The following is a 26,177-nucleotide window of genomic DNA, read 5'->3' as shown; positions in this document are numbered from 1 at the left end:
GTAATTGCAAAGCTGTGAGTTTATGTTTAGCTAGAGACCTTCTGTTTGAACTTTAACTTCTAAGGGAATTTATTCTATGTGCTGCTTCGAATAGCAATGCACTTGCAAACAAAATTTGATCAGAACCTTGTTTTTATTATTTTTTATTTGCAGAAGCTGCTATTCCAGCTCACAAAGCTTGCTTCATTGAGTCATTCTCTGTACAAAGCATGGCACATTCTTTCAGCTGGTTCTTTTTAATTGCTAAGACAGCAACAACAGGTTCTAGTGAAACCACCTGGGAGAACGAAGCCTGATCTGCAAGTCCTGTTGGTGGTCCACTGCTGCCCCCATTACGTGTTCTTCACGGCACCTGCGGTTAGTTGCCTAGCAAAGGGGATGAGAGCTGCACTTTTTTCCCATCTTATCAGTCCTTTCTTTTTGTGCTAAGCAGAAAGAACAAAATCACCTCAAAAGTTTCTTGAACTCAGAAATTCACCAGAAAGCTGGTTTCTATGGTCCAGCTGGAAGCATCAACCTTTTATCCTACTCTTCACCTCTTTTGCAGGAACCATTAAACTCAATGTTTTCGTTGAAGAGAGAACTAAATTCTCTTCATGCATTCTTTATCAGCTCAGATTGATCCCACTTGATATGAATAACAGCAATGGAAAACAGAGCATGTTTATCAAAGACGCCAATGTCTCCCTCCATTTTTCCTTATCTTGTGGATCTCCAAGCTGTCCATTATACATGTACACCATGCTGCAAACCAGGATAGCAAGAGAACGAACAGCAAGGGAGCAATTGCACTGATGTGTAAATCATACAACAGCAAGCAACTAATATGATTTACAAGACTTGGAAAAGAGGCATCATCCACTTACGTGATGCAAGTCTTCAGGAATGTTTTTACAATTATAATATTTTGCAATAACACTATTTTCTATCTGTGTCAATGCAGAGCTATCACAGTACCAAGATGTAGCCAGACACTCCTTATTCAAATATGATAATGAGGAACTATTAGAGTATTGCTTAATAATCACATTTTAACCCTGAAAGATGTCCCACAGCAGACTGGACCAAAGCTCCTGACCATACTGAAAGTCCACAAAGACAGGAGTACTACCACAAACACAGAAGCTTTCACAACCCTTACAACCCTTTTGCGAAACACCTTCAGATACTTCTTCTCCCTACCACACTTCCATATCCAGTTCTCTAACACCAGTCGAATATTCGGTAAATGACAGAAACTGTTTTACAGCGGCCTTTTAGTTAAAAGGTCAACGTTCTTCTGAATGAAGAGGTGTACACCTGATCACTCGCCATCCTTGATAGGGCCTAGGTTTCATCAGCTGCTTCTGCACCTTAAGTCCCTTTTGCTTAATTTGTGCATGTATATACAGAACAACTTCTGGACAAATGTTTGTACTAATTGACCAACGTGTTATCTACTGGCTATATTGACAGCAAACACCATCAGGCTTTCTACCTGTAAATATCATTACTGCGAACAGAAGTTCAACAGAGCTGTCCTTGCTAGTCGGTGTCAACCCACATGATCTTCTCTTGCCACCCTCCAAATATCATGGCCCAACAAAGACATTTAACATGTTTTATAACAGGTAACTTGATTTTGATAAAAACAGAATTCCCTAGTTCAGTCTCAGCTAGTTACTCTGAGCAAGAAATCAAAGCCCCCTGAATGAGATCAGGCAATCAGACAAAAAAGGTTCATAGGCTAAGCAGACCTCATTTTTACTTTATTCTGAGAATCTGATCACAGGAAACTATCTTCACCAACGATACAGAGGCAATTCAACCATGAGATGCTTTTGTCCTGAATTTAAACCATATTCTCTTCATGGAACATTACTATTTTCTATCAGTATTCTATGTTCCTTGGATACATGAAAGTGACCACTTTTTTGACCTTTAACCTCAAACTCTGACTTTTCTCAAACAAAAATCACTCAACGTTTTGCACAAATCTAAATAAATGTTTAAGCCTAGTCCTGAACGCACTCTCACAAGACAGCACGAAATAAGGAATCAGAGGGGAACAAATCCCACTCGTATTTTGTCTCCCTTCTCCCAATTCAATTTCATTTAGTTCTTTAAAACAAGAGCAGTCCCCCCATCCTCTCCTAAGAAAATATCATTGTACATTTTCCTCGCTACACAAAATAACAGACTTAAGCGATTTACAAACTCATTATCTCTCTTTAAATAAGCCCAGACACATCTCCTTAAAAATTATTTACTCTTCTGTAACAAACTGTACACCCTTATTTTCATTTAATAGACCAAAAAAAAAGACTTCAAAAACACGTCCCCTTTTATTAACAGGACATCAATACATACTTCTTCCTTCGCATTTGCACATAAAGGGGCATCAGAGTTGGGGGGGGAAATGTTCCCCAACAGAACAGTTACCACTGACGTGGGTACAAAGACAAAAACTGATCACAGCTGCCACCTGACAACAGAGTAGGACAGAGAAGGATTCTAAATGTCCTGAACGAATTGTGTAACTGACAAAATTACTATTCAGCAAAGCACCAGCTGCAGTACGTTTAAAGGGACGTATCACAAAAATGTAACAATGGACAGTAGCACTGTCAGCACTTCTTAAATGAGTACCTAGAAAGAGTACGAGGAAAAAAAAACCCCAAGCCCTCAGATGCCTAATCCTATTGTATACCTATGTTAAAAGGATGCCTATACAGAAAACCAGCAGTCGTAACTACAGAGGGTTTCATTTTTTTAAATGAGCTGCAGTTCAGAGGACACAGGTAAGACATGGACCATTTTGTCCTCAAAAACCATAAAAATGAAGAAGCCGACAAACCACAAGTTTTTTATCAAACATTTACTTACCATCTTCCATGTCTTCTTCAGTGTTGTTATGTCCGTCAGCCATTGCTACATTCCCATTAATGACAGGATTTTGAGTAATTCTTGGAGGATCATCTGTATCTCCAGCTAACACAGAAAGAAAATATAAAAATTAATCAGCTATATTAACATTTCTGTCTCAGGTAGTGCTTATGAGACACAAACGGCACACTTTTGTGCAAGACAGTATCTACTTAAATTACAGCACAACAATTGTACTGGCATGCGTCTAACTAAAATTCCTCAAATAGATGAATACTTCCAGATGAAGCAAAAAGTCTGCATTAATGCAGAATACAAATATGACGAACATAAATTGATTCTTAAGTTTCCAAATGGCCTTCCAGTCAGCATCTCATAATCAAGTCGCAAAACCAAACTTTTAAATTACCTTTTCTGATATTCCATCTTTTTATACAGACACAAGCTTCTAATAGCAGACTTTCTAAATTAACAATTTACTTTAAGACTTCTTCGATGTTACTGCTTTTTAAAAAAACCCTAAACATTTAATCAAATGTAAGGGTAAGATTTAAATCTTACTTGGGAAAAATTGGAAAGGAAATCCTTTATCATCTCAGGAACATTTTAGAGGTAACATTTTCCAGTTTACAAACACCATTGCTATTAAGTTTTGCTACAGTAACTGTTTAAAACCTATGTAAACACCACTAAAACAAGAGATATGAAACAACACCATGAGCTAAAACCCCACTATTTTAAAGATGCATTGCTTTGATTGAACAAGCATCTTCCCGATTTATCCAACAACTGAACAACGTCTCCTTCCACCGCTTGCGCATCAAAAGCTGATGGATCATTTCAGCATGATTACAGGGAAGCAGATATATTCTTGAATAAACCGTTTTTAAAACCTAGAACTGCTTGCAACCATCTCAAGGACAAGCACTGCTTAAAAGACACTCTTTAAAGCGTCTGATTAAGTTTGTCTTTGACATACCAGCCCCGCTATTAACTTGTATATGCTACTACACCACGAAACCCCCAAAGCCGCCGATTTCTGTAGGGAGGGCCAGTTTAGCCCCGCAAAGCCGCAGACAAGTTACCGACTGGCCGGTCGCCCAGGCGGCAGCTGCTCCCGCGGCGCCCGGCCCCTCAGCACCCTGGACAGCGCCGCCCGCGCCTCCCGGCGGGGCCGGGCCGGCCCCGGGCCCCACCCGCGTTCGTGCCCCCGCCGGCCCGCGTGGGGCTGCTGGCCGCTACCAACCAACCAGCCAGCCAGCCCGCCCGCCCAGGCGCTCGCCACCTGTCCGAACGCAGCTGCGTTTCTCTCGTACGAGACGGACAAATTGCGGCAACCACTGTGCGATACCCACTGGAGTCTTTTAAAAGCCAGGGCAGTAAGGCCGGGGCTCCGGTGAGCCACGCGAGGCACAAAGCAGGGCCAGCCACCAGTTGCTTCCCAGCCCTCCCTCTCCCCACAGCCGTGCTGAGGTGTGCCCAACGCGCTTCCGCAGCCTCACGCACGGCACACAGGAAAAGACACTGTCGTGCCCGGCATTCCTATTCTGGTTATCCACTCTTGTAGTAAATCCACAGAACTAACAACCTCTGCACCGAGCACAAGCAGAAACAGATCCGGTCAGAGACTTGCTTCTGGATTAGAACTACAAAAGATCACAAACTTAACGCTCAAACACGGCTTTCGGAAGCTTACTAGGATGCAGCAAACCTCACTGAGGCATGAGTGAAATGTATATGCTGAAACATACAGTGTGCAGCACCCACAATAAAGTGCACGCCTTTCTCATTTCTCATTATTCGTATGAAAGCAAAATCAAGTATGATTTAAAGTTTTGATTTTATTAGAGAAAGGTTTGCAGAAGACTGGCTCCTGAGCGATACAGCTGCAGAAGCCCCCACCAGCAGCTACCTGCACTGGCAAGGCTGCGGCGCAGCGGAACAAGCTAAAACACACAGAACTTCATTACAACAAAATTGGCGGGGGGGGGTACACAGGTTTGAACCGCTGCAACTCAAGAACAGGAAAAGTGACAAAAACAAGAATAAGAAGGAAAGATGACCAAGTTTATTCCTGCAGCTTGCCTTTTTTTTTTTCTTTTTAATCTTTTGGCAGCATGGTGATAGTCTAAAAAGGAAGCTGTCCTCTGAGTCGCTTCTATCGGGGAGCGTACAGCATGCCTACAGCAATGCAACAACTGCTTACGCTAAATTAATGCAAGGATTTTTTATTACTTTTATTTTTAAAGTCATCATCAAGGCAACTTAGTATCTAGAAACAAACTGAGGCGAACACCTGAGGAACAGTCAGTTCTTCACTAAAAGCTCATCCAAAATATTGTTTTAACAGAGAATTTACATGTTGATAACCATATTTTACAGGGAAAGAACTGTCCTTAACTAATAAACAGCTTTCGATGAGACGCTGCTCTACATTCCTCAAAAGAATGAATGGTTAGCAGAGAGGAGGGAGAAAATGCAGAAGAGATCATAGCAAAAGCAATCAACTTGAAAGCTAAACAGAGGCACCTTCTGAGAGATACTATTTTGTGATAAGATAAACTGAATCATGATGTATGCCACTGCCGTTTTTTCTGACATACATTGACACCCATTTTGTAACACAGCTTTCAGGTATGGAACCCAGATAACACCAGTGAATGTTTTTGGCTTCTGTAAACAAAAGAAAATTTTAACTTCTAATAAAATTCAACTACTACAGTAAATACTTTGCACAAACAGAACACAGTCCTTTTTCAACAGTTACTAGCAAGCAGTATGACAAAATTTATTTTCAACTATAGCATTGAAAACCAGTAATTTATGTTTTCCTCTGTTGTCCTTAAGAGCTCATAGGAAAGAACTGTCAAACCATACCAAGACTTAATTAAGAAACATGTTTTCCTTTGCCTCAAGCAGAACGGTGCCAAAGACTTATTCAAATTATACAATACAGGATTAAGAAAAAATACCTGTCCATACTGGCCAGGAAAACCTTCCTACCCAACATACTACTTAATACACTGCTGTCTTTAATGCAGCTTAAACCACAGTGTGTCAACGTCACCCCGGTCACGTCATCTGTCCGTTCCAAGACCAGAATACCCAGTTTCAATCGTATCCCTGGAATAAACTAAAGAGGCCATCTATTAATCAACCAAAAGTTACCATAAACCACATAAATTAAGAAAGTATTACAACAAAGCATGAGGTGACCTTATGAATAAGGACTCTTTTTAACTCTTGCATTACAAACAAGCAAGCAAGCAAGCAATACAGCTTGAAGTGCTTAAAGAGGGTCTCTGCAGTTTGGAGATTAAAGACACCTTCCAAGAAGAGGCATTTCAGATATTAGTGAGTTTGAGAAAACCAAGAGCTTTCACTTATTTACTGAAAGATCATGAATGATGAAATGAAATCAAGTCTAAAAATTGACGTATGCAACTGGAAAGAAACTGGAGCATGACAATATAGTTTGGGCAGTTAGTAAGAAGTGTCAGTCACCTTACACAGACAAATTACTGGATAATACATAAGTGGCTCTGCAGGTGCACACTTCTCATCGCTCATTAAGTCTGTCACTGCAGTGCTGAGATGAAAGCCAGAAAGCAAAATGGTTATTGCAATTGATGCTAAGGGGAAGGAAAGAAAAAAAAAAAAAAAAAAAGACAAAAAAAAAACATCAAACCACAAAACAAAACCAGACACACACAAAAAAAAAAGACAACCTTGCCATGGGATGCCAGACCTTACAGAAAGTATTTAAAAAAAAAAAAAAAAAATCTCCTTGTTATGGACTATGACCTCAACATTATCACACTCAAATACTCACACTGTTAAGTAATCAGAACAAAAATAGCACCAATGATTAAAAAAGACTATACTGAAAAAAAGCTGTTCGGATGGATTCAGCTGGTTTAATAAGATGAACTCAATGTCACTGAAAGATATAGTGCTCTCTTGTTCTACTGTTCACAATAATTCAAATCTACAGGGAAGGAATCTCAAAGTTTGCTATATTTTTTTTCCTATTAATGAGAAAGCAGAGAAGATTTTGTCAAGATCATGTTGCTTTTGGCACAACATAAGTCCTGTTATAAGGCAGGAGTATTGCAGAATTTCATCTCTCTCCAAGAGGTAGGATACATTGCTCAGCAGCAAACACGTGCTTGCAGTCACACGTGGACAAAAGCTACAGAATGACTCCACTATCGCAGCAATTAAATTACGGTAGAATACTGCTACTAGTTTAACAATGACGACAGCGAGCTACTAACTTCACAGGTTTCAGTCATGACTCATATCACACCAAGTATTCAAATTTTGAAAGATTATCTATGGTTGTCATTAGCTTTTGGATGTGGCAGCCACAGAGGAGAAACTGAAGTAGTCTCTCCCCAGCAGGTTATTAAACATTTCTGTTTCCTTTTGAGGTTGAAGAGACCGCAACGGAGGAGCAATAGCAATACTAAAAACTTGCTTACAATTATCACGTACAACTGCCTCACGACGGAAATCACTAGTACTGAGGACTTTTACATGTCACTACAGCCGGTTTGCAGACCTCCATGAAGAACTGCCACAGCTATCCCAGAAACGACGAGGGAGTTGCCCTAACGGTAGCATCAGCGGGCTGAACAGAAGTCAGACAGTCACTCACTGCTGGCAGCAGCTTGAAGACTTTGACACTACAGACTTCATAGCCAGGGTTCTGCCTTTGGGGGGGGGGGGTGAGCGAAAACACAAGACTTTCCCCCTTGCTGCTGGACTACATGGACATTACAGAATCAAAGCCTTTATAAACGAAGTTTTTAAAAGGTCTTTTAATATTTTTTTAAAAAATATAAATAGAACTGTATGTAGAGATATGATAAATTCGGGGGGTAAATTCCAATGGATGCATCAAGCTGCAGTGAACACTGAGAAAAGGGACTTAGTGAGCAAAAATATAAGGTGGTGGGAGATAAGAATAAAGTCAGGCTATGTAAATCCCACTGAAAAATGAGCAAAGTCAGCCTTGTAGCAGTCAAATTACATCAGCATCAAAGGATATCAATTGCATGCTGAACACACAGTCCAGGTCCAGCTTTGCACCTCAGCGTCGGGACTCTCCGGACCGCTTGAAAGCGGAGGAACCTGTAACCCCCCTCTGGGACAGCCCTGCTGAGCCGCCGGTCCTCAGCGCTCGCTGCGTAACTCCTCTTCAACTGTGGAACATACTATAAACTCTTTTAAAGTGTTTTAAAAATAAATATTTTAAAAATATATCAGGCAGTATTTCAAATAAACCTCTGTACAAGTTTGCTTCTTCAGTGCATAATGCAGAATGCCAGTTTCGCATGGATAATACCACACAAATAAAATTATCACCATTGCTAGAAATTATCATGAAGAATATTCAACGATTTCAAGCGCTATATTAAATATCATCTCTTTTACCACCAAATTGACCTTTGCTATTGTAACTGTTGGGAAGCATATCAAAATACATAATTGAAAAATTCCTAAAGCAAGCAGTAAGCGCAGTGCTTTCTGAAGCAGTTACCGAACTGTGGTGGTGCAAAGAGGACACTGATGAGACTCATTCAGAAAACCTTAAAGCAAGGATATTACTCCTTGAAGGCAAACAGGAAACTTAGAACAATGTGAAGATGATGAAGAATACCTGCCTCTAACTGGAAAAAACGATGTGAACAGGTTACTTCACAACTCTCTGTAGCACAGACTCCGCAAACCATGCCTGTAAGCAGGCTGGAGGTAGTCTATCGAACCAGCAGAACTGTTTCTTATGTGACTACGCTAACAACTCAGAAGAAAACCCATGGGCGCCAGCGACTTGCTTCTCTAGAAGTCTGGAAATCATTGCTATGAAAGCCAGATTAATAGGCATGAATTACTCCCAGGAGGCAGGGTTTAAAAATAAAAAAAAACCAAAACAAACCCAAAACCGAAATAAAAACACACACCAAAATTAGCTAAACAAGTTCCCAACTCTATGATCTGAATGAAATTAACTTACAATAGCCAATCTTTAAACAACCAGAAGTGTTCAAAGCAAAAATTTCCTCTCACTTGCTTTGGAAGAACTCAGCCTTTCAAAAATAAGAGGAACTATTTGGCCTCTAATCCCTACCTGCAGTTACAATACAAACACCACTTACTGCACAAAGGGACTCAGGAGAAAAGGAATTTAATGAAAAGTGTGCTACACAGTTTCATTTTTTAAAGTCAGTTCTAGGTTGCCGTAATGAAATTCTGAAGAAGCATCAACCAATTTCTGTAGCGTGCCTGCCTTTCAAAAGGCATCCAAAAATAAAGCAATCCACCTAAAACATTTTTAAAGGGTGAAACAGTAACAGAGATGGAGATTAGTTTGGCCAGCAGAATGGGAGGAGGGGAAAGAGAAGTACATAATTCCCTAAGATCCTACAGACTGCTGTCAAGGTGCAGATAACTGCTGCCACAGATGTTTCCATGACTTGTAAAAATAGTGTAATTTGCATTTACAGCTAATAGTTAATTCTCACATTAGCAAAATGGTGGGTAATTTGCTTTTGTTTCATTTATTATTTTTATTCCTTCATGGTTCCCTTCTTCTTCATTACCTGATCCACTGTCCAAAGGTGTATCTGACACTGTAAACCTCTAAACAAGAAAGAAGGACAATGACTAAGTCTTCAGGGGAAAAGGCTTCTAGAGAAGTATCAGGAGGCAAGAGGCAAGCTTACAGATTAAGGGAGAACGGTGTTATGAGCACAGAAATGAGATGACTTGCAGCTAAGGACGCAAGGTTTAAAGGTCTCCAATGCTTTCAAAATTTGCCTTAGCGAATTTAGAAAGAAAGAAAGAAAGTAGAAAGGACATTTAGTTACTAAAGAGCACGTAGTCAACATTAAAACTTAAAGAAAAATAGAAACAGTATTATACGGAAGTCTCTTACCCTCTAATTGTCATCTGAAACAAATAATTATTGCATTATTGACTGTGAACTGCAAATCCCCCACAGAAGGAGATGATGCTACACAAGACAGTAAATGAAGAAGAAAACATTACTGGGATGGGACAACTTCCTGGAAGCAGACTCATCATCTCTGCCATGCCTACAAAATATTTAGCAATGACTAGACAGACAGTAACACCGCAGCCAGCACTTATTATGCTGATCAATCATTGTATTGCTGTTGCCTTGTATTCCTATCATTATGTCTGCCTGTCCAAAGAGAACATTTTGACAAAAGAGGATGGCCAGATGGGTTTTAAATTGCGCCGATGTACCTAATGACTCAAAAAAAAATTGATCATATTAATAGGTTACATGACTATTCTAGTCGTAGATAAAACAGGTAAGTTGTTACTCTAAAAAGCTCCTGAACACTAAACGACATGCATGAAAGATACCAGTCTGTAAGGTAAATAGTATCTGAAACTTCATCCTACTGAGAAACTTATCTTTACTTGAAAACAAAAGGGAGGTGCAATGTAACTTTGTGGATCGAAAAATAGCTGAGAACAAATAGCCTACCCAGAACCTGCTCCATAAACTAGGCAATTTGTTGCAGCAACTCATTTATCTGCTTATCTTTGAAGAGAGAAGCAGTCTGAGGGCACTTTACAAAACAAAATTTCAAGTCTTAAAAATGTGATTAACTTCTTATAGACATGTATAAGCATTTAGGCTATTATCAATGCAATTACTCAGTGGATCAAAAGCTGCCATTTAAGAAGTCACCCCGAAAAATTTACTAAAACAAGCAGTGACTGAATTACTGCCTGCTTTCAGCAGTTTAACTCATTGCTTTATGAATAATTCAGTGTTAAATGAAAGACTGCATGAACCAGAGTTCAGTCTGGACACTAACAACACACCTATAATTATCCAACATATTTACAACTTTATGCTCTTGCTGAAGGAGTTCGTATAGACAGCCTTCTCATCTTAAGAAATTTTTCATACGCTTTTTAAGCTCCAGGCATTTATAACTTGGGGTAGACAGCAGCACCAGCATGAGTTTTTCTTCAGTCCGGTGATGTTATTTATCAGAAAGATACCAACCTGCCTGTCTCACTAACCTGGCTTTACCCATTCCACAGTGCCACAACCCCTTGGCAGTCATCACGGCCAGCGAAGGTCTGCTGAAAAATCTTTCATAGTTCCTTCTTCTTAGTCTGATGAGCTTTGTTAGCTTAGGTTGCACTTCTAGAAAACTATCAGATCAGGAAGAAAGGAAGGAAGACGACTGCTTCTGGCTCCCATGTAATACTCAAAAACCAGTAACTAGAACAGTTGACAAGACAAATTATTTTCTTCCATGATAAGGAAAGGCTGAAACATCAGAAGTGTCACGACCTATTATGGCAACAGCTACTGGACTTGCACTACGTTCTCTTTACTGTATCTAGAGCAGCAAGGCTGTAGAAGTGACTACCCTAACTCGTCACGTCTTGTCTCTGCACATTCCAGAGATGGTAGCATGATTACATCTTTGCCGAAGACAAGGCACTCCGTCCCAACCTACTGGACACACCCTAAACAATGTGTTTTTCCAGTATCACACCCCTCTTTATGTTTTACTGCTTTACTGAGTAAGGGACTTATCTCTTGCAACAACAAATGCTAAGCTCTTCGGCAATCATCACTAGAAAGGCTGAAACACTACTCAAAGAAAAATGAACTTCTGACACAGGGAAGAAAAGGATACACTCTCAGCTGGAGCCAGGGCAGTCCAAGCATCGCAGAGCATTTGTGTTTATACACGACACCACGCTCAGCACGCTATAGCGCTGCGATCACATTCTTGGTGGTGTAAAAAAGACAAATTAAATAGCCATTAAAATGAGTTTATTTGGATAATAATATGAGCACATCATGGGATTGGTGACTCTGCTCCCATCAGCACCTCCCTCTTTTCTTGTGAAAGTATAGAAAAGCACACACCTTCACCACCTGGACCAACGTAATTTTTAGTAGTCAGTCAGCTACATACGTTTTCAGAACTCACTTCTGTATCATTCTGGATGAGTACAGCCCACAGTTTCAGAAAGTTTGGGGGTATATCTATTGAAGTAAATACTATGACTGAATGCTTGCTATATACTTAAGCAGCAAAAAGGTTTTGCAAGGTTAGCAGTAATATGAAATGTTGTCTCACTCTTTCTGAAAATTGGGTTAGTATAATTACATATACCACTTGCCCAAACTAGCTCTGAAGGTAGAGTGATTCTGTGTAGTTACTTTGTTACAAAGTCAAAATATTATTTGCCATTATTTCACATTCTGAAATTCTGTCTGAGAATGGATTCATACTTACAGCAGATGCTAATTGCACTGCTCACTCCTGTACTCCGTCCTGAAGCCTGCTGAGCTTCGTTCACACTACCAGTAGCACGGAAAGGGAGCATGAACATATTAAATCTTCTTTTTTTCCTAATTCTGACATGATTTTTTAAACTGTTGAAACACTGTTGATCTGTGCATGTTAGAGTTTAAATGCAAAAATAATTTCCTAGCAAAGAACAAGAATGGGTAGTAAAATGGATTTTGCACTGCAATTAATTTTACAGACACTAGGAGGAAAAAAAATTAACTTTTAACCTCATACCTTAATTTAGCCTCACACCTTAATTTACCTTTAAAGAGGACAGATCACTCTGAGCTAGAGAAACTGCAATGTGCACATCAGAGGCCTCACACCTAGGATCTAACACCTTCAGCATTTCTTCCTGTTATTTTCAGTAATGCTTTTAAAGGTCTTCCTTTATCACTGGATTTGCTAGTGTCGATCTTGTTTTACCTCTTCTTCCTTATGCTTTCTGCTATGCGGAGAAATGGATAGGTATGTAAAGTAGGTTCACAGGAATCTGACCTCGTGGTTGCAGGTAGCTAGTCATTCTGAGACTAGGCTTTTGTGAGAAGAGGGAAAAGGCAAACAAATCAGATTCAGGAGAATAACTTTAAAAACTGTTACACAATTGTGAAAAAGAAAGCAAGCAGAGTTAATGGTATTTCCTTCTCATTTGACAACATAAACAAGCTTAAACCCAGGCTTCTTTGCTGAACAGTAAAGGAATCTAAATCGAATATGTTCACAAGGAATCACTCCTTTTAGGCTAACTACGCAACTACTAAACCTGTTTTAAAGGTGGCTATTACAGCAAAGCAGCATGAAATCACAAGCCAAATCATCTACAAACTTGATCTGGTAGTCCTATGGCGAATCCAGAAAAATGCAAAAACGTCCTTGGGTACACAGACAGTGGTGACCGATGCCGTGCCACTTGATGCATATGCTGCTCAGCTGGGATGCACAACTGGATGATCTTGGGACTCCCGAAGCACAGTACTTGACTAGAGTGTTCTTGAAGCGGTGCCTCTATAAAGAAGAAGTACTATGGGCTCTAATTAGCACAGTGCACTGAATACTACAACAATCTGAATTGTAATGTGGAAGCAGAAAGATACTGTCTGTAAGGGAGAACTGTAAATAAAGCCTGCCGTGTGTGCTGGTTTGACTTCTTCATATAACACATTAACAGGTTAAGAATGAGGACAGAGAAAATAGACTAGATATATTGACTTCAGAGAAAAGGGTGACTAAAGGGGGGTACCGGATATGCCAGACAAATATCCTGAATAGCATGGAGGAGGAAAAAAACCAAACAACTAAACAAAAACCACCGGAGAACAATTATTTTCTACTACTAACAATACAAGGGGCTTTACATGAAATCACCAGAATGTGAGTTTGAAGGAAACAAATAAAATCCTTTTTCATGCCACATGTGAAACTGCTGAAAGCTATGAAACATTTTGTCAGAAGATGCCATGGAGGCCAAGACACCTTCCCAGCTCCCTCTGGCTCAAAGGCAGCAGCACTAGTGCAAAACAGGAGACCCACAAAGCACAGCACGCAGGTTCGACGCCGGCCGACAAAGGAAGCCATGGCAGGCTGAAGGGACCGGGATCGGGGAGGGACGCTGCTGCAGGGCACCCTCCCAGGCCCCCATCTCATGGCTCTGAGATTCCTGATCTGCAGATGGTGTCTCTGCCCTTCAAAACGCCCTATGAGCATGTGCCCCAACTTTGCAAACCGGTAGACATTACTAGTATTTACAACATCCCAGCAAGGAGTGCCACAGTTTAACTATGTTTTACAAACTAACTCTTTTTCTTTTTTGTTTTCAACCTGCTCTCTGATGTTACATTCGATGTTCTCCGGTCTTACGTTGCTTCTGTTTCACCTTCTTCTGCCACTTGTGCTTCCCAGACTTTTAGCACATCTTTCCTCAGTTATCCACGACACTAGGGCCAGATGGATGCTTCCTAGTCTACTCAGTCAGTCCTGCTACAGCAGCCATTCGATACCTTTTGTGATCTTTATTTTCATCGTTGCAACTTCTTTACTTCTTCTATACCTTTTTAAGATGGAGGACGAAAGCAAGACTGTTAACCAGGCTTCACTCGGTGTTCAAGATGCAAAAGCACCGTGAACTTATACAAAGCATACATTATTCCCCATTCGCTTCTGAAGGCAAAGCAATGAATGGAAGAAGATTCCATCAGGAGCGGTGAAAAGGCTGGGATGCAGCCTGGCCAGGCTCAGACACCCTCGGGGTGAGCACAGCAGGGAAGGGAACCCCCCATACCTCCCCTGCCCCAACATTTAACATAGGCATCTGCTACTGACAGCCCCCAAGACACCAGGTTAAACACAATTTTTGCCCAATCCAGGGTGGCTGATCTTATGTAGATATGCAGAGTTTCTGTAAGAAGCTCGTGAACATTCATACCAAAAAATCCGTTACCAGCCTAAAGTTCACACTGTGTAAAAATGCGGTAAAATGAATGGAGTTAAAAAAAAAAAAAATCCAAGATTCCTGACTCTGAACACAGTTTTGCACTGTCTATAATTTCACTGTGGGAAAAAAATGCCTATCACAGAAGCGTTTAGCACTTTGCCTTCAAAATAAGAGCACACCCAAGTCACGCTTCTCTTCCACTTCAAGGAAAACAATCGCCAGTTGCCGAGGAGCATCCAGGCGGCGTGGGGCAGGGAGCGGGATCAGCCCCGGGCTCCCCACCAGCCCTGCACCCAGAGGCGACGGCTTGGCCTCCCAGCCCTGCGTCGGCGCTTCTGAGGGCTTCCTCCTCGTTTGAGCATGCCGCAGGAGGAGCTGCATCACACATCAGCGGCCGCAGCAGCAAAGCACAGGGCTGAACCAATTAGCGTGGGTCTGCCCAGCGCTGATAAACCCTAACCTCATGTCAGGGTCACTTTTACAAGTCTAGATTAACCGTGGGGAAAACGACAACAACAATTAAACCATTCAACGTTTGGGGGTTTTTTTTGTTTGTGTTTTTTTGTTGTTTTTTTTTTTTTTTTTTTGTATTTTTAAGCCCTTTATGTGAACTGATACACACACACATGCACATCCTGGTAACAGAGGAGCATTTGCTGTTTACTCCCAGCAATATAAGCAGTGCTGCTGGGAAAATCATTATTTTCTACTGACATTTAGTTTATGTTCAAGTTTATTAACACATACGTTTCAAGCATAATGATAAACTATGATTTTAAGAGATTCCTACTACCAAAAAAAAAAAAAATCTACACTTTGGGTTAATTTTACCATTTGTTTTCACTGTAATTAACAAGACATAATTATGCTCTCATCTAAAAATTAACAACCGCAGAATGAGCAAAACAAAAACCGTGCCTTTTTCAAATGGGATGCTTTACAATGAGCTGGACAAGAAACTGCTTTTTTGTTCTCCAAGACACAGATTTCAGAGTTTTCTATTCTCCACCAGTTTCCCAAATTCCTGAAAGACATGGTTCCCACGAGTTTTTGAGGTTGTTACTTAATAAGCTCATTTTCCAACCTCCTCTGTTAGCATTGTTCCATGTTCTACACGACCTGCACCGAGCCAAAGGGGACAAGCAGGGAATGAGCGTACCTTGCAGCACCTAGCCGGGACAGGGAGCTTGGTGACATCCCTGGCTTCGAACAGGCGAGAGGCTCAGGGCGGGTGCCCCGAGGAGCACTGGCTCTGGGGTGGTTTACCCCATCCTGCTCCCCTTCGGCACAAAAATCCCCTTCCCTACATCAGAAGCGTCCTCATTTTGACCGGAGCCGCCATGAAGATTTTGGGGCCTGGACACTCCCAAGAAACCACTGCCATTAAATTTCTGGCCAGGCTTAATTTACTGAATCATTTGCCAGGTGGCTACTCTGTCTTCCCCTACTTTGTAGCACAAACACCAGCAACCATTAAAATAATTTTAAAAGCCTTAACAGAGGACTGAACCCAGAGTCTTCCTCAGTCTTGACAACAGAACCATTAGGTCCCAAAGCAATTCAGGCTTTCCTCAGCATTCACTTTTACATAAGATTTAACCTTTATTTTCCCTTTCCATTCTGACAGCAACCTTTCTACCCCCAAGTGTTAATGCAGGGAAATAATTATTTAAGCTCTGAGAAAGAGCTGATTATTGATGTAAAATGTTCTGAAGATTAGCTTCTCTTTACTGCTTTGAAGATGTAAGTTACTGTACTTGAAAACATCCAAATGTTAGCAGACACCAAAATTAGCACTAAATTGTGTTAATTATTTAATACTGTCTACACGAAGAACGACTTTCTTCAAACAAATAACACAGCTGAAAAACTGTTTTGTATAGAAAACGTATGGAATCTCGGGTGCTAGCTTCCGTTATTTACCAAGGAATTCTTAAAAGAACGCGGAACAGGAATTTTATAATCCTCAGTTAAGCACTCCACTGACAACTTTATCACTTTTTTGTCAGCAATTTTAAGTCACTTTTTTTTAAGTGAAAACAAAAGAAAACTTTTAAGTAGTGACAAAAAAACCTTTTCCTGTTTAACTATTCAAGTGTCAAATAGCCAACCAGTTGTTCTGGTGCCAAAAAGGCTGCCAGGGGACCAGGTAGCCAAGTCCACATGTTAGTTAAGCAAACACAATCAGAAAAGAAGTTATACTTTGTATTCTGGAGAAAACAATATACACACAAAAAAGGCACAACCATAGACACCTTTTGAAGCTAACCTTCTCTTTCAAAACCTAACACAAACGCACTGAAATCAATGAGGCAAAGAAACTGATGTACTCGCCCATACCTGCATTAGCTGAGAACAGCTAAATTCAGTTCTCCAAAATTAAGCTACTGGGAATACAAACAATAAGAAAAAAAAAATCTACTGATAAACACTGGAACACCTGTAAAGCAGCAATCATTTTTAAAACAATTCTTTAGCACAGACAGGGCTTCTTGAACCAGGTACACCATACAGTAACATTCGCAGCTGCAAACTTCAAAACTACGTGGTTTATGCAAATCATGCAAACAACTATTTTAGAAACAGAAATTTGAGAGACACATTCACGAAATGAGACCTTGCACCCATGTAATTTAGATTTCATCTTGCAGTGCAACCAAGTCGATGAAGGGTGAAGGGATGATGCTTCGGATGGAGTTTATTTTATACGCTGGGGCTTTTGCATATTTCAGCGCTCTCATTAATGCCCTCACGTGTCACCACCCAAATTAGTTTTTCCCTGAAAAGGGAGACAAAACAAGTTGGTCAAAATTCTTCTCCTTTTTCTTTGGAAAGCCAGTCACCTCACATGTGGCAGCAGTTATAATTAGCACATTTTTGAGCAAAAATATATTCTGAAGAGGAAGTTGTACTTCACTGCTCACATGTTTGTTGTGTATTTACTTTCTTATTTATTACGTATTACATTTTCTTTTTTGTTTCACGAGCCAAATCCTCAGACAGTATTTCAATAGCTTTCTGGTCAACTATTCTAAGAGCATAAAGGCAACAAAACAGACTTGAAAATGTGTTTTAGAACAGCTGACTACTGCGTGTCACCCAGTGAATTACATCTTTCTTATGCTCTGCAAAACACCCCAATTCCAAAAATACCCTCCCAATCTCAATACTCTATTCTTTCTGGCAAATCTTCCCAACTACTTCTATTTTTGCTCCATTGCTAGCACCACTCATCTGAAGCAAATTTTGAGGACTTCCAAAAATTAATTACTGCCTTCCTGCTTTGCCTCTGGCTAGAAGCTGGTATAAACATCACCACCGAATTAAGATGCATCTCAAATTCTTTATTCTATTGATGATGAATGATTCTTCCGATGTCTCAGGAAAACCATAACTCCCTTAAGTTTTCTCCCCACCCTCTATTTTTCTCTCTAATAATGTAGCATTTGCAGCCTGTGTCATCATCAACTGCTAAAAACTCACAGAAACCCTCACTGCTCACACTTCTTTTCCTCTAGCTGGTCCATTTACATTCCCTGCTATAACTTTTATCCCACAAACGCTCTCAGTGTTTTGAGTATACCCTTGGAGAATGCGAAAGCAGAATTTTTGTCAGTCCTCCCCACTACTGGATCCTCACCTCATTTCCTCTCTTCCTGCTGGACTACTTTTCCATGACTTTAAAACTGCTAACAGTTTTCGTTGGAGGGGGGCAAGCATGGGACAGTGCATGGCAGTGGATCACAGGGGGGGAGAGAGAAATAAATCCAAACACAGAGGTACACCACAAACTGTCTAGTATGTAATTCCTGGCACTTGCTCAGCTCCAGACCTTTTTCACACACACAAAAAAAAAAAAAATCAATAAAGAATCCATAAGGATGTTTCTCCTTTCAGAAGCAGAGGACACAATTTAAGAGATCTTGCTTAAGAAATAAAAGTACATAAAAACACGTATCTGCAATTAGGGAGCACTATTTGAAGGTTTCTCATCGAGAAGTCTAATGTTTTTTTAATACCTCGAACTGACAGAATTGAAGCAGAGAGCTCCAATTTAAATGTCATTACAGTCAGGTCTGACCCAAACCTGAAACGAGCTCCAGATGCTCCAGGTCAAAGTTAGAATAAGACCAGGATTTCAGAATTACTAGAGACTGTCATAATTTAACTGCAACTGTTATCCCTACAGGAATACCTTTCCCTTTCTGAAAGGGGGAACATTCTTTCAGAAAAAAAAAAAAGAAGAGACATGCCATGCCCTTGCAATGAAGGATAAGAAGAGATATAGAAGACAACAAAACCAACAACAAAACAGACTGGGACTGAGAAGAGAATGGTTATTTTGCTGGAGGTCACCAGGGAGGAGAAGCTGCACTCTGGGACACAGCACTCAGACCAGCAAAAAAACCAAACGAACCCTTTGATACAATATTCAGTTATTTCACCTACAAAAAGCAGGTGCCCACAAGTAAGCGGCAACGCGTTGTGTTTGTCAGGGTGGTAATACAACACCGCCGTACTTTCACCAGCTAAGCCACACAAAAGGAAAGTTAGCTGTGCACACGTAACAGGAGAGTCTTCACCTGTTTAAGCTTGTTCACAAACCCCACCAGATACAATACACTGTCTAGATTTTCACCTAGCAGATATGCTTCCCCCCCATTACATCCCATATTAAAATAAAGAAATAAACATACACGTTTTGATTTGCTCTAATTCATATGGCCAAATTCAGGTATTTTAATGTCCCTGTGGATGTTTTACTATCGATACATGTTCAGCACACTTTTTAAGATCAAAGAAACCCCGCAAGACCAAAAGGAGACAGACACAGACAAGGGATGGATGTCTCTCTCACTTTGGCTTGGACAGTCTGCGTAAACAAGAGACTTCAGTAAACATCCAGATGATAATCTGCGGGATGCTAGAGATCTCTGGGATTTTATTCTTCTGTCAAGCTGTAGGCTCTCCCCATACTTCCCTTCTCAAGGCAAGGCCCTGGGACTTAACCCACGCGCAGCTGTACAGCAGGAGAGAGGACGTCCATCGCAAGGACAGGCTGCACGCACAGGGGAAATATCACACCCACTACTGCTGGCTTGCACAATCCACGATAAAAAAATGTGTTCCTTCATTGTAAAAACCACTGCAAATGCCACCCTCCCCTTCTTTGAAAATTTAAATATTTGCCTCAAAGTGTTGACGCAGAATAAATGACCCCAGAACAAAGAAAAACACCTTTCAATGTATCTTACAGGCACCTGGTTTTAGCTTTTGCTATTGCTTCTGCCATCATACCTGCCTAACAGATGCAGTGTTTGCAGCCACATTTGTTTTTAAAGTTTCTGGCCGGGGAGGGGAGTATTTTCTTTTCATTATTTTCTGTAAATGCTATTAGCAACCAACTCCACGAATTTCACAAGCAAACAGAAAGGCTATAAATGTAAGAATTTCAATGCCAACAGTGTTTATTCCCTATCACTTCGTGCAATCCAGCATTCTTGAAGTCCGAGCACCCTTCCAATCCCTGCAACCTTCCTTCTCAGGCATCGCCCTGCTGAGCTGTACAGGGAACATCCACTTGAATGCTGACCTCCAGCTACCGGGGAAAAGGACAGGTTATTCCAGGTCCACCACCAAACGCACCCCTCGCCCATTTGCACGCATGCAAACTAAAACTGAAGACGCTGGTGTCCGAAGCACTCCGGCAGAATTATGGCATCCCTAAGCGATAAACGCCTGTTACATGACAGCATTGCCTGTGCTGCATTAATTGCACGTTACAATCACTGTTCTAGGGATAGTTTTAAACCTTATTTTCCCATTTAATTTTTTTAATGTATAAATATGAAATATTTTTAAGAGGAATGGCATTTTGAGCATAAAAAAGCCTGCTGGACACACAGAGTTTCCATGCGATTTCTGTTATCAATTTTAACAAGTACGCCAATAGGCAAAAGATTGGATCAAACAAGATAGAGCTTTCTCACTTTCTGTTCCACAAGTGAGGACTAAAATCAGAAACAAGAGTGTTGGTATTATTTACAGGATTTAGTAGTATTTTACTATTACTGATACTATTATTGTAATAGTCAATTTACATGAATACTTTACCTGGGATCAAAGAAACGACCCCTACACTTTAATTCATACGCTGGTGTACTTGGCTTGGCCAGATCTCAGACCGAGATCTATCCAGCAGCAATCCAAGGGCCAGCAATACAGTTTCTCCACACCCAACAATCAGAATCTCTGCTTATGCAGGTTCATGACCCTCGTGATGCTTTATCTTAAGGTGGAAACAGGAAAGAAAAACAGTAGACAAAAACCGTAAGTTCTAGGTCATTAAGGATTTTCAAGACTGGATTGCATTTTTGAGTTTTGTTTAGAAAGACAGAGAGGATCAGTGGAAACCACGGCACGTGCACGATGTACACAGAAGAGCTGGTGTTGCCGGTGGTGTGTACCACTACCTGCACCGGTGCTTTTTAAACTTTTTGCAATGGTAACGCACATTTCAATACAGCTCCAACAACTTAACTCTAACCCTTATATTTGATTACTGTTGCTTGAAAAACACATCCGAAAGAACCGGTGGAAAGGAGAAGGTATTTCTCACCACTACAAGTGGCATAGCTACAGCAATTTGGATTTTCTCCCAAATCTTACAACACAGCAAGTGGTTAAACAATCTGGGTAGGCCACCAAGCAAATTATTCAGGTATGTCCAGGTACTGAACTACCATTAAAATATCATCTTAAAATAGCTTTTGCTGCTGCTGAATATCACAGGGACAGTCCAAAATCCAGGAGGCAGCTGCATACATTCAACTATGACACGACTCAGATGTTACAGATCTCAGTGAGTGAATTTACATGGGAGAGAAATATGGTGGGTTGAGGAAAGCGTTCCAGCTCCCAGAAATGCCCACCTCAATATAATCAAGTATACAGCTATCTTTTGAATATAAACTGAACTTCTGAAGTTAACATATACCACTAGAAATTCTGTCTTATCCGTCTGAGCGCTGGCACCGCTCCTTGCCTGGCAGGCAGTTAACATACCATCTTCTCAGTAGCGGCGGGGGAAAAGGAGCAGATACCCCTCCAGCCTCTCCTCTGCTCGGGTCCAAAGAGCATCTAGACAAGGCTGCAACCAAGAACAAGGCATTCTTCTCAGCTGCCCACTTCTCCAGGTGCTCTTCTGAACTGGACCAGTAGGCAGGGCAAAATTATTCTTTTGGAAGTAGTGGCCTATTTTCAAAGCTTGTTCTCCCACAGCACCCCTTCCTCTACCTTTGGTGCACCCTCACCTAGGAAACACAGGGGCATAAAGGAGGCTTCTGCCATCCCTGCGGCACGTCACCCAGCTGGGAGACTGCTCCCGAGGAAAGAGCGCTGCCAGTCACAGGCCCGTGGCCAGGTTAACTGGCCTGGCACACCATGGGGCTACGGGGGTGCGATGCAGCCCCACTGGAGAAGTTACCAAATTAACAACCCCTCCCCAAATTTCTGAGCATGATGTAGAAATCAAAAGTGCAACACTACCACCAAGAATAGCTTTGTAACACCAAGAGTTTAATTAGCATTTCATAGTATGCAGCTGTCCATATTTAGGATAGAAATGACCCACAAATCACTCAACAATTCCACTTACTTAAAAAAAAAAAGTCTTACTTCAGAAAACACAAATATCTCTCTATTTACAAAGTTGTACCCTGCCAAAATTTCAAATACTTTTGCTGTACGCCTATCCTTTGATTTAATAAAGCATGCATCTGAGGTGGTTAATGTGCATTTCAAGGTATATTAAAAATGAGAGATCAAAAATTAACATTAGCCCAGTTAATCTATGCCAATATTTTGCTCCAGCTACACTAACTAGACCCTGTCTAGCATTAAGCCTATCGGTAGTAAGCCAGCTTTATATTCTTAAGTCTAACCTGTGAACATGATGCTAATAGCAATAGGTATACTTTAAGTTGTATTTAAAATGACCAAAATTTCACACATCATCTCCTGTAAACTTTCCAGACTAGGAAGCAGGTTAACTCTAAAATTTCTTTCAACAGACCTGCTAAAAACCTGTATGATCCAACCACATTCCAGAAACCAGTGGCTCCTGTTTAAATTAGGACCATTACACTGGCCAGAGCGCTTGGCTGACAGAAGAGCTGCCGTAAGCACCAACTGAATGCGACCTGGAAATTTTTATCACTGTGCTGAAAATATCAGAAGAAAAACTAGTTTGGACAGGAGGTTAAAACCCCCACAAATACATTTAGATTATGATTTGAAGTAACTGAGATTCTAATAGGTACTTAAATCAGAAAATAGTAACCCACTTAGTACAGGGAAGAAAGTTGAAGATCCTTGAGATGTATCTTCAAGCTGGAAAATGCAAGAGATTATTTTTAGCTACAAGGAATACCCTTGCACAAAAAAAAAAAAAAAAAAAAAAGTAACAGAAGCGAAGACATTCAGAAGCAGACCTGGAATGGGAACAATTTCATCCCCAGAAGTGGTTTGCATCTGAACAACATTCAATTTTTATAACGGTAAAACCATGCGTCTGCACTAAGAGCTCTGCAAGCTTGCACTTGATACTCACCCTTGGACCTTTGCTACAGCCCTGTCCCCCAATGCATTTCTTGGGAGAGACAGGCCCAGGTGCCAAATAAAGGGTCTTGGGAAAGTTTAAAAAAAAAAAAATAAAGTTATAAAAGTTATTAATGGCTTAAGAGTTTTCTCTCCCTCCTGCCTGCTCAGTCAAGCTGACCCACTTGTTTGTGGGGCCAAACAACAAAGCAGACCAGTGAACTGAGCTAGGTTAAAAATAAACCCAAAATCAGGAAGTTACTTTAAATTCAGATCTCTTCATTCATCTCGTTTACCATGTGCTCCCACACACTTGTGTCAGTGCAAGCGAGGAGGCAAAAGGGAGGTGCAGAGGTCAAAAAAAACTGCTCTAGAAGATACCTCTTCTCCGTAGCAGCGTTAAGAGTGAACTAGACACAAACTCTTCTCCTGGCTCCCAGTAGCATATAAAAGTCATCTGATACAATGAAGTCTGGTGCCCAGACCAAAATCCAGGACCTTCCCTGCAGCTTGTGCTCAGTTTTGGGTTAGACTCCTCTTTCTTGCAGGCGCTATTCTCAGCTGGCCTGCTGCACAGCACAGCCACCTGACACCGCACCAGGTAAGAGACACTCCTTGGATGTGGGAGATGTTTGATGCCTCCGAATCCAGAGAGGTCTAGCACGCACACCTGCTAACTGCGAGTGGGCTTCCACTCTACCCATTTAGGCAAAACTTAGGTAACAATAATAATATTCTCTAATAAAATGGGCCTTGAAGATGTGCTCTGCGTTGGGTTCAGTGCTACTAGTATAACTTTACCAGCAAAAGCACGTGTTCACACATTTGGACACATAAGGCACTAGGAAGGCTCCCACGGCTCATGTTCAGACCTTGACCATGCTGTACTTCAAGCAACCAAAAACTTTTCTTGGACTTTACTTCAGCTTTGTTCTTGAGAAGTGCCACAAAGTATCTAAATTTTGATTCATCTTCATTCTTAGTTTGCAATATGGATTTATACAAACGCTTCTGGCACATGTGGAATTTGTATGACAACAGACAAGCATACTGAAGAGAACCACTTGAGGCACGGTCTCTCACTGCATTAAAGTTAACACCTCTCAGTTGATTACATACAAGGCTGCTGAAAGGTCTTAAAGAATTAGAATGTTTTCTTAATCCAGCAAGAGAGGTCACTGACCAATAAAGCTGAAGTGGTTTTATCCCAAGTTTAAAAGTCTGAAGACAGACGCTGGGGTTCCACACACATTTCTTCCGTGGCAATGCCAAGGCGCCCAGTCCCCAGGCTCATTCACACCTCCACACCCTGCTCTTCGCCAGAGCCCGCTCAGCTGTGTTCAGCTGCAGGGACGGGCCAACCCACCCATTTCACTACACATCTCCAGCAAAGCAGAGGCGACAGAACAAAGCCACGGCTGAACAGGGTTCCTTATGAACAGGCAACGGACACAGGTGAAACAAGAACTTTAATTATTTTTCCCCTTAATCTGTGCTATTATCAAGATCAAGAGAGGGTTTCCCCAGCGGAGCTCCACTGGTAAGCAAAGGAGCTGCACAGCATCCTTTCCAGTAAGGATCCTATCCCACCCACGCTAACCCTCTCCTACTTTGGATGATAGACTTCAGGGCACAGGTTGTAAGCTGAAGCATGAGCCCGATGAACAAAACAGGTTAAAAAACCAAGACATATCTGCTGAGAGCAAGAAAATATCTTAAAATCAATATGGAACTGAAGCAACACATTTCAAGAAACAATTATTATCAAATCCTGTGGTTAAACGTTTAGAATAAACTACTTTAAAAAAATTATTAGTAATCTGGCAGATTTTGGTTTGATTTTACTGCTGCTTATTTTTAATTCCTCAACTGTAAGGACACTTTAAGAAGGAAAAAAACAAAAACAAAAAAACAAACCAAAACTTACACTTATGGTTACTGCCTTCATGGCATAACAGAAATATTGCAAAGCGTTATGCTAGTTTTAAGGGGACTGTTTTTTTGGTGCAGGGTTTAAGTCCAAGAAGTATCTGAAACAGTCAGACTGAAACAGAGGAGATAAAAACCACACAGGAAGAATAAGAGGGAAAGGAAAGCAGAAGAAAATTGTGAAACACCACTACTGCAACTGCTATTAGCAAGGAGGGTTTTGCATGTGGATTGTGACCCACTGTTTAATTCATATAATTTACAGACACGTTTGAGTTCTCTCTGTGTTCAAACTTCTAATAGTATCTACTGTTCTCCAGAAATTAGGTTCAGCCCTCGATATTTTTAAGCAACTAACACTTAACTAGGTGAAAAATTCTGAAGAAGAGGTCAGTTCCTTGCTACTCCCAATGAAGAAGGAAATCTAACTATCCTTAGCCCGTTTAATGAACAATAAAAGAGGGTTCACGCAGCCTCTGCTTAAGCAGATTTCCTTTAAAAAAAAAAGTACATCTCACATTGTCTTAGGACTTGAAGCCTGTAAACCCATGCAACAGCATCCAAGTGTCTAGTCAGCTCTAACATCAGTAACAGAAGCAAACCAACCATTTATCTAAATGGCATAGTTAAGACATGCTGTGGAGGCAAACTTGTGTCTAAAAATTGTTACCTGATTATCGTTACCAGAAATATTGTGATGATATGTAACTGAGACGTATTTCACAACTACCGAACAACAAGAGCAAAGCGTCGGCCACATCAGGAGAGCTGCCTGGCTTTACATGCAGGAAGGGAGAACCCAAGTTCTTCCCCACCTCCAAATGAAGCAATCTCTGTTCTTGAAAAAAACCCAAAGATGATCCAGAAACCACCATGCCCCAGTACTAGGATTGCCAACTCCGCCTTGGCTGCCTAAAACAAAATATATTTTTAGATGGGGGGGAGAAAAAAATTAAAAACAAAAAAACCCCTGATGACTCCCCAAACAC

At 40.9% G+C, this 26,177-nt stretch overlaps 1 protein-coding gene across 2 annotated transcripts in view; it reads right to left on the bottom strand.

Annotated features, from left to right (window-relative positions):
- The window catches only part of USP7 (ubiquitin specific peptidase 7), a 75,139-nt gene that overhangs the window by 39,823 nt on the left and 9,139 nt on the right, over positions 1–26,177 (bottom strand). For both annotated transcript variants that reach the window (XM_087731341.1, XM_087731342.1), the window contains exon 2: positions 2,866–2,970. In XM_087731341.1, the coding sequence (XP_087587467.1) occupies positions 2,866–2,970 (105 nt within the window). The remainder of the gene's footprint in view (positions 1–2,865; positions 2,971–26,177) is intronic.

The sequence above is a fragment of the Nipponia nippon genome, unplaced genomic scaffold (genome assembly GCF_047370975.1).
Source record: "Nipponia nippon isolate SJK-2023a ecotype South Korea unplaced genomic scaffold, ASM4737097v1 scaffold_5, whole genome shotgun sequence".
Lineage (NCBI taxonomy): Eukaryota > Metazoa > Chordata > Aves > Pelecaniformes > Threskiornithidae > Nipponia > Nipponia nippon.
The sequence above is the reverse complement of the archived record's forward strand: the minus strand, read 5'-3'. Positions and strand labels throughout refer to the sequence as shown.